Source organism: Haemorhous mexicanus, chromosome 35, assembly GCF_027477595.1.
Source record: "Haemorhous mexicanus isolate bHaeMex1 chromosome 35, bHaeMex1.pri, whole genome shotgun sequence".
Lineage (NCBI taxonomy): Eukaryota > Metazoa > Chordata > Aves > Passeriformes > Fringillidae > Haemorhous > Haemorhous mexicanus.
Genome location: NC_082375.1, coordinates 287,005 through 295,635, shown reverse-complemented (window position 1 = coordinate 295,635; position 8,631 = coordinate 287,005). Strand labels below are relative to the sequence as shown.

General features: G+C 64.2%; 1 protein-coding gene across 1 annotated transcript; it reads left to right on the top strand.

Moving 5' to 3' along the window:
- The first annotated feature begins 34 nt into the window (after window positions 1–34).
- MBD1 (methyl-CpG binding domain protein 1) lies at window positions 35–8,343 on the top strand. Its single transcript, XM_059872303.1, has 16 exons — window positions 35–155; window positions 712–833; window positions 1,220–1,334; window positions 1,631–1,729; window positions 1,814–1,935; window positions 2,162–2,247; window positions 2,648–2,688; window positions 2,798–2,947; window positions 3,767–3,901; window positions 4,070–4,117; window positions 4,225–4,281; window positions 4,371–4,439; window positions 5,673–5,837; window positions 6,885–7,148; window positions 7,230–7,337; window positions 7,895–8,343. The coding sequence occupies exons 1-16, from the start codon at window positions 147–149 to the stop codon at window positions 8,336–8,338; spliced, it is 2,034 nt and encodes a 677-aa protein (XP_059728286.1). The 5' UTR covers window positions 35–146; the 3' UTR covers window positions 8,339–8,343.
- The last annotated feature ends 288 nt before the right edge of the window (window positions 8,344–8,631 follow it).

The following is an 8,631-nucleotide window of genomic DNA, read 5'->3' as shown; positions in this document are numbered from 1 at the left end:
TGTAGCCCCCGCCCCCTACTTTTCCCGCCCGGCGTTTCCGCTTCCGGCGCGGGGCCCCGCCCCCTCTGCCCCTCGCGGCGTCGCTGGAGGAAGAGGAGGAGGAAGAGGAGGAGGAAGAGGAAGAGCTGCGCCACAGGCGGGGGCGGATGGGAACGGTGAGGGGCCGGGGCGGTGCGGGACCGCGCGGGGTTAAACGAGGAGCGGGGAGCGAGAGGGATCCGAGCGGGGAGACGCGGCCGGTGGGGAAAGGCGGGCCGTGAGGGGGGCTGGGGGACGGCTGGGGGAGTTCGTGAGGGGGAAGGGGCGTGAAGGAAGGGGCTGGGAGGGTGAGAGGGAGTTTGGGGGCAGTTTGTGAGGGGGAGGGGCTGTTTGTGAGGGGAAAGGGGCAGTTTGGGGGCAGTTTGTGAGGGGGAGGGACAGTTTGGGGGCAGTTTGTGAGGGGAAGGGACAGTTTGGGGTGTGAGAGGGGCCGCTTGGGGGGTGTTTGTGGTGGGGGGGAAACTCTGGGGCAGTTTTGGGGGTGTCCTTGCGGGGGAGGGGCGGACTCGGAGCTGTGTTTGTGTGGGGGAGGGGGGGCCCTGGCGGTGGGGGAGGGGAGGATGGAGTCACGTGGGGAGGGGGCGCGGCCCGGCGGTGTTTGGGGGCGGGGTCTGGGGGTGTTTGGGCTATCGGGGCGGGTCGTGACCCCCTCCCCATCCCCGGGGGTCTCAGCCCCCCCGCAGGATGGCGGAAGGCTGGGCCGAGTGCCCGGCGCTGGGCCCGGGATGGCAGCGCCGCGAAGCTTTTCGGAAATCCGGGGCCACCAGTGGCCGCAGCGACACCTACTACAGGAGGTACCCCTCCCCAAAAACCCCCAGCGCCCCCCTCCCACCCCCACGGGACTGTGGGTGGGGCCGGCTGCCATTTCTCCCTCCTAGACCCCATCCCGTGTCCATTTGGGGACTTTCCCCCCACCCCCCAGTGGTGTTTCAAGGGGGATTTCAGAGCCCCTCACCCATCTCCCCCTCCACGATCTCCCCTGGGCCGCCTCATTTCCTCTTTCCCCAAATATTCCCAGTCCCCTCCAATTTTTCCAGAGGTCCTTTTTGAGAGTTTTGGGGTCCCCCCTTTCCCATTCTCCCTTTGGCATTGGGGGGCTCCCCCAGGCTCAGCGGTCCCCCTGGGGTTTTGGGGCCATTCCTGGGGGTTTTGGGTCCCCTCTGACCCGACCCCCCGGCAGCCCCACAGGGCAGAAGTTCCGCAGTAAGATCGAGCTGCGGCGGTTCCTGGGGCCCGGGCACGACCTGAGCAACTTCGACTTCAAATCGGGGCTGCAGCGACCTGGCCCCACCCGGGTATGGGGGATGGCACCTGGGAGGGGCCCTAAAAACCACAGGAGGGGGCACAAAAATCCCAAAAAACTTCGGGGAGGGAAACCTGGAGCTCTCCTTTGGGGGGAAGCACCATAACATGGGGATGGAATAAAGACATGGGGCAAAAGGAGCTCCTCAAAATGAGGTTGAGGCAAACCTTAACTGGGGGGGGAACAGGGAGTCGTTAAATTTGGGAGGAGCAGTAATAGGGGTTTTGAAATGGGAACGGGGAGGGTCACAAGGGGTTCTTGTGACCCCCCCCATTTTCTGCTTTTCAGACCAGGAAGAGCCCCAAATGGCACCTGCCCTCCGGGCGCCTCCCAGAGCCCCCCAAAATCTTCAAACAGGAGGAGGCGGAGGTGGAGGTGGAGGTGGAGGTGGGCGGGGCTGAGACCGAGAAGGCCCCACCCTCATCAGTTCAGGCCCTGCCCATCCCAAACCAGGCCCTGCCTCCTGTACAGGCCACGCCTCCTTCAGTCGAGGCCACGCCCTCTTCATCTGTGGTCACGCCCCTTCCGGAGCCACCCCATCGCAGGACTCGGAAGCGGCCGCCCCTGGAGCCCCCCCAGGATGGGGTGATGGCGTGAGTGGGGGGAGGTCCTGGAACTCTTGGTGTGGGGAGGGGGTCCCAAGAGTGGGAGGTGACCCAAGGAGGGAGGGACTGGGGTCCCCAGGGGGAGTTTGGGGGATCCCTGGGGAGAAATTCAGAGTAGGGGGGATTCCCTTAGGGGGGTTGTGGGATCTGCTGGGCCAGTGGGGGTCTCGGGGTCCCCCTGGCCCACCCCAAAATGCCATCCCCTCCTCTGCAGGCTTTGTGCTGGCTGCCAGAGCCTCTTCCCAGGGGTGTCCCTGCCCCCCCAGCGCCGCTGCCGCTGGCTGTGCCCCGACTGCCGTGGTGAGCTTCGGCCTCAGCGCCCTCCTCCTCATCCTCTTCGTGCACCTCCTCCTTCTCTGAGTCTTTCTCCCACCTTCCTCAGCTCTCTCAGGGCTTTTTCTGTTTTATCCCCTTCCTCATTTGCCTGTTCTTCCTGTCCTTCATTCCCTGGGGTTTTCTCTCTCCATCATCATCATCATCATCATTCTTTGAATTTCTCCAGCCTCATAGTTATCATTTTATTCCTCTGAAACTTTCTGTTCCTCCTCCTCCTCCTCCCTTATTCTCCCCTGCCTCCTTTTCCGTCTGTTTTGGACCGTTCTGGGGAGAGAGGGGAGCCCGAAGGAGTTTGGGAGGGGGTTCAGGGGGGGATCCCAGGAAAGTTGGGGTGACCCTGACCCCCTTCCTCCACCTCCCTCAGCCCAGAGACGAGACTTCAACCGTGAGCAGCGATTCTACAAGGTACCCCTGATCCCTCAGGAGGGGGGGAAAGGTGCCCCTGGGCGTTCCCCAAATCCCTCAGGGTGGGGTTTGGGGGCCCCCCCAGAGCCCTGACACCCCCTCCCCACAGCGGGTGGGCTGTGGCACGTGCCAGGCCTGTCGCATCCCCGAGGACTGCGGCATCTGCAGCGCCTGTGCCCGCAACCCCCCCGGGGGCCCCTCCGGGCCCGGCCGGACCCCCAAGTGCCTCCTGCGCCGCTGCCTGCGCATCGTCAAGAAGGTACCGGCACCCTCCTGTCACTGTCACCCCACCCAGTGTCACCAGCACCCCCCGTGTCACTGTCCCAGTGTCACCAGCACCTCCCCAGTATCACCAGCACCCCCTTGTGCACCCCTCTCGTGCCATCATGATCCTCCTGCTCCCAGTGTCACTGTCACCCCCCCCACTGTCACTGTCAACCCCCAAATATCACCAGCACCCCCCAGTGTCACGGTCACCCCCTCAATGGCACCATAATCCTCTCTCTCCCCGTGTCACTGTCACCTCCTGTGTCTCCACGAGGCTGAGTGTCCCCTTAGTGACCTCCGTGTCTTCTCCTTCATTGTCTGAGGATGCATGTGGCACCGTGTTAATTAACATTCATCTGTGTTAATTAACTTTATTAGCATTACTTAATGTGACTGATACTCCACATTATTTTACATTATCACATTTTATCCCTGTGATCTCGTGCGTTTTTGTGTTATTTCACTCTATTTCTTGTCATCCACACTATTCCATGTTCCTAGAGGGCCTGGATGTGGCTCCTAGCCTTCCCTCTGTCCCTCTGTCCCTCTGTCCCTTGTCTGTGGTGGCACATCCACCCATGTCCTATATTCACCCACGTTATCCCATATTTTCCCAGTACATTCTGTGTTATTCCATGTCCTGCCTGTGTCCCCGCAGGGCCTGGGCTGTGGCTCCTGCCTTGTCCCTTGTCCCCTGTCCCTGTCCTTGTCCGTGGCTGCTCATTCACTCACGTCCTCCTATAGCCTCGAGTGCTATCCCATGTTTGTTATCCCGTGTTTTCCCATATTTCCCTGTGTTTTGTCCCTGCAGGGCCTGGGCTGCGGCTCCTGCGCCGGCTGCCTGAGCACCGAGGACTGCGGCAGCTGCTGCATCTGCCTGCGGCGCCTGCAGCCCGGCCTCAAGCGCCAGTGGCGCTGCCTGCGGCGCCGCTGCCTGCGCCCCAAGGTGGGACTGTCCCCTCAGAGCCCCCCCAGTGTCACCCCTGCCATCCCCGACCTTCCCTGGAACCCGCTGGCACCTCCCCGCTGTCCCCTCCTCTCTGCCTGCCCTGGTGTCACCCTGCTGTGACACCCTGTTGTCCCCTGCTGACGCCCCCATCCTGTGTCCCCCCAGAAAGCCAGGGTGGCCAAGAAGCCTCAGAGCCCCCGGCCCCTGACCGAGGTGAGTGCGGGACCCCCACCCTGGGCAGTGGCACAGCGCAGACCCCCGGCTGTTCTGGGGGAGGGGGGACCCCAGGGTGCCCCCCTCAGCCCCGTTTCTCCCCCCAGAAGTGGAAGCCTCTCGTGGAGCGGGAGCCCAGCGACGCCTCCAGCGCCAGGCACAGAGTGAGTGAGACCCCCCCGGGCACACCTGGGCACACCTGGGCACACCTGGAACCCCCAGCCCCCCCCACAAACCCCCCCCTCCCTCCCAGAAGCTGCTGACCAATGGCAAGGAGAAGAAGAAGCCGGGGCGACCCCCGAAGGCCCCTGGGCCCCGCGGGGTGAGTGACAGGCCTTGGTCCCGCCCCCTGACTCTTAACCCCGCCCCTCCACGGTGGCCACGCCCCTTCCAGAGCAGCTATTAGGGGCAGGGGAAGCCATAATGTCCTTAATATAGGGGCCTGTAAAAGGGGGCAGTATTAGGGTGCAGGTACCGTAATGATCCTATGAGCTGTTCCAAGGCTGAATGTTGGGGTTCAGCACATTCAAACCCCACTAATACTGAGGTGCCAGTACCATAATACCCCTAATGCTGGGGCCAGATCACCGTGACAGCCCAAAAACTGTTCCCAGCTGATGGTGACCCTGGCTGTGGGGTCTGGGCATTGTAATGTTCAGGTAGGCCACCCCAAAACGCCTCAGGGCAGAGTTGGGTTACCATAATCCTTTTAATAATTACTCCAGGTATAGCAGGGCCCAAGGTACCAATATTGGGGTGCAGATACCGTAATGCCTCAAATAGAGGGGCTCAGATACTGTAATGTTTCTAATAGCAGGGTGCAGATGCTGTAATGCCCCAAATAAAGGGGCTCAGGTACCATAATGCCTCTAATAGTGGGGCTCAGATGCTGTAATGCCCCAAATAGAGGGGCTCAGGTACCGTAATGCCTCTAATAGTGGGGCTCAGGTACCATAATGCCCCAAATAGCAGGGCTCAGGTACTGTAATGTTTCTGATAGCAGGGTGCAGATGCTGTAATGCCCCAAATAGAGGGACTCAGGTACCGTAATGCCTCTAATAGTGGGGCTCAGATGCTGTAATGCCCCAAATAGAGGGGCTCAGGTACCGTAATGCCCCAAATAGCAGGGCTCAGGTACTGTAATGTTTCTAATAGCAGGGTGCAGATGCTGTAATGCCCCAAATAAAGGGGCTCAGGTACCGTAATGCCTCTAATAGTGGGGCTCAGATGCTGTAATGCCCCAAATAGAGGGGCTCAGGTACCGTAATGCCCCAAATAGCAGGGCTCAGGTACTGTAATGTTTCTAATAGCAGGGTGCAGATACCGTCATGCCCCAAACAGAGGGGCTCAGATACTGTAATGCCTCTAATAGCTGCTCCTACCAGAATATCCCCCTCAGCCTAACCCGCTGCTGCTGCCTGGCTGCCGTAATACCCCTGATACCGCCGCATGTACCGTAACGCTCCTAATAGCTGCTCCCACACTAACACCGCACCACCGGGCGGGCCCTGGGGACAGCTGGGGACCCGGGGGTGACGCCGCTCTCTGCCGGCAGCGGGGGGTGCGGAGCCGGGCCAGCCGGCGCTGCGGGGTGTGCGCAGCCTGCCGGCGCCCGGCCGACTGCGGCCGCTGCGACTTCTGCCGGGACAAGCCCAAATTCGGGGGGCAGAACCTCAAGCGCCAGAAGTGCCGCTGGAGGCAGTGCCTGCGCTGTGCCATGGTGGGTGCCCCCCAGTGCTTCCTCCCAGTGCCTCCCAGTAACCTCCCAGCGAGCCCCAGCCATCCCCTCCGCCCCCTTTCCTCAGCGACCCGACTCCTTCGGCTGGGGAAACTGAGGCACGCGCAAGGTTCGGGCTCCCCCAGCCACCCCGGCGCTGGGTGCAGCCCAGTTTGGACCAGTATGGACAAGTTTGGGGTGGGAGGGGACATTGGTCGGTGTCCAGGTGGCACCTGGACGCCTGGGTCCTGTTTCTGGGGGGGTTGCCCGGACGCCTGGGTCCTTCCTGCATTGCTTGGCTGTGGGGGGCTCCCCCTGGGTCCCTTTTGGGGGGGTGGGTGGGGGTCCCTCGGCCAGCCAGACCCACCTGGGGGGGGTTCTTCCTGCATTTGTGCCCCCCCAAATCCACGTTCCCCCTCCCCTTGGAACTGCCCCGCCCGCTCTGAGGTCTCTCTCCTGGCGCAGAGGCGGCTGCTGCCGGTGGGGGGGGGTCGCTGGGGGCCCCCCTGGAGCGGCCGCCCCCTCCCCCTGTCCAGGCCCCGCCGCCGCCGGCCCCCCCGGCCCCCCCGCGCCACTGCCCGGAGCCGCCGCCGCCTGCCCCGCCCCCCCCGCAAGGTAACAGGACCCCCACCCCCCCCCCCTGCTCAGGGGGGACCCCAAAATGCTCCTCCCACCACCGTGGGACCCTCACCACCCCCCGGAAATAACCCCATCCCCCCTTTGCTGTGCTTGCTTTGCTGCTTTGCTCTGCACGGACTCTCCCCCCTCGGGGGGACCCAGGCGTCGGGGGAGGGGACCAAGGTGTCCCCACGCCCGCCCTCCCCCCGCGGGAGGGGCTCTGTGGGGTTTTGGGGACCCCCCAGATGCCTCGGTCCCCTCCTCTGTGACCCCAAGGCTTGTGTGTGCCTCAGTTTCCCCACGGGGGGATGAGGTGGGGGGGTCCTCTGCAGACACATGGGTCCCTTTTTTGGGGGTGGGGGGTCTGTCCTGTATACTGGGGAGGGTTGGGGGGGTCTCACCTGGCTGCCCTGACCTGCCCCTCCCCCACAGGAGAAGGAGGAGCCTCTGGGGGGTGCTGAGAACGGTTCCAGGCCCCTCCCGGGCCCCCCCCTGCGCCTCTGCCCCATCAAGGAGGAAACAGGACCCCTCCCCCGCCTCGAGGTGAGACCCCCCGGCTGCCTGGGACCCTCCCTGGACACCTGGGACCCCCCCGTGACCCCCCCTGCCCCCCAGGACCCTCGCCTGGGGCTCCTCATCGCCTCGGCCCCCCGCCTCAAAGGGGCCCCCCCGGAGCCCAGCGTCGCTCCCCAAAGGGTGAGTGGGACCCCAAACACCCCCTGAGGCTCCTCGGGGTGCCTGGGACCCCCATAACGCCCCTGTCCCCCCCTTTTCCAGCCCCCCCCGGGGGATTTGGGGGTCCTGATCGCCGCCACCCCCCCGCGTGAAGCAGGAGCAGCCCCAGCCCAGTGCGTCCCTGGTGCCGGTAAGGGGGGGAACCCTGGGGTTTGGGGGGGTCCCTGGGGTTTGGGGGGGTCCCTGGGGTTTGGGGGGGCCCCTGGGGTTTGGGGGGGTCCTGAGCCTCTGCCTTCACCCCCAGGTGCCCCCCCAGCCCCCCCCTGCCCAGCTGGTGGTGCTGGATGAGAGTGAGGAGGAGGAGGAGGAAGAAGAGGAAGAGGAGGGCGGCAGCCGAGTGGTGAGAAAGAGGGGGGGGTCAGAGGATTTGGGGAGGGTCCTGAGGAACTTTGGGGGGGGCTTTTGATCGATTGAGGGGTCTTGGGAAGGGGTTGGGGGTGTCCTGGGGGGGCTTTAGAAGGGATTTGGGGGTGGGGGAGGGGGTCTGAGAAATGGGAACCTTAGGGAGGGAGTTTGGGGTCCTGGTGAGTGGGGGAAGGGATTTTGGGGAGGTTTTTGGGGTCCTGGAGACTTGGGGAAGGGGCTCTGGGGATGACCCTTGGTTTTTTAGGGAGGGTCTCAAAGCAGGGGGGTTCAGAAGGGGCTGGGTGGGTTCTTGGGGGGGCTCTAAGCATTCCCCCCCCCTGTTAACCCCTTCTCCCCCACAGCCCTTCCCGCTGCCCCCCGCTCCCCAGCTCTGGCCCGGCTCCTTCCTGGAGGAACTGGCCGAGATCCCCCTCCCGGCTCACTGGGGGGTCGTGGGGGCTGACGGTGGTCCCGGGCCGTGCCCGGCGCGGGGGCTGCGCCTCGTGCAGCGCTGCCCCCGCTCCTCCATGGCCGCGGCCGCCGTGCTGCTCAACCCGGGCTTGGCCTTCCGCGTCCTGGTGGCCCGCGGCCGCCCGGTGCCCCCCGGGCACGAGGTGCTGGCCCGGCGCCCCCCCCTGCGCTCCGTGCTGGACCTGGTGGAGCTGCTCTGCGACCTCGAGGCCTACGGGCCCTGCCCGGGACCCCCGGGACCCCTGGCCCGGCCCCCTGCCCCCCGCTGCCATGTCCTGGTGAGGGGGGGGAGGTGCTGCCGGCCCTGCCAGATGCTGGCGGGGGAGGGGCATTGAGGGAAAAGGGGGTGGGGGGGGGATTTGGGGAGGTGGGGAGGAGGGGATTGGGGTGGGGGGGGAGCGAATGGAAGGGATGGATTGGGGGGGGATGGGAGTGAAAAATGTGGGGAGGGGGATGTGAGGGGAAAGGGAAGGGAAATGGGAAAGGAACCAAAATTTAGGGGGGTTGGGAAGTGATGGTTGAACTGGAATTGGGGTGGAGGAAATGGGGGGAGAATAAAAATGGGAGGGGGAGAGGAAAATGAGGGACCTAAAAGTGAGGGGGGAACTAAAATTAGGGGAGTTGGGGG

What these genes read in the sequence shown, in the direction of transcription:
- MBD1 (XM_059872303.1), top strand. An exon ending in GCCTGCGCATCGTCAAGAAG is followed by an intron (nt 2,948 to 3,766) that starts GTACCGGCACCC and finishes TTGTCCCTGCAG; the next exon opens with GGCCTGGGCTGCGGCTCCTG. An exon ending in GTAAGGGGGGGAACCCTGGG is followed by an intron (nt 7,338 to 7,894) that starts GTTTGGGGGGGT and finishes TCTCCCCCACAG; the next exon opens with CCCTTCCCGCTGCCCCCCGC.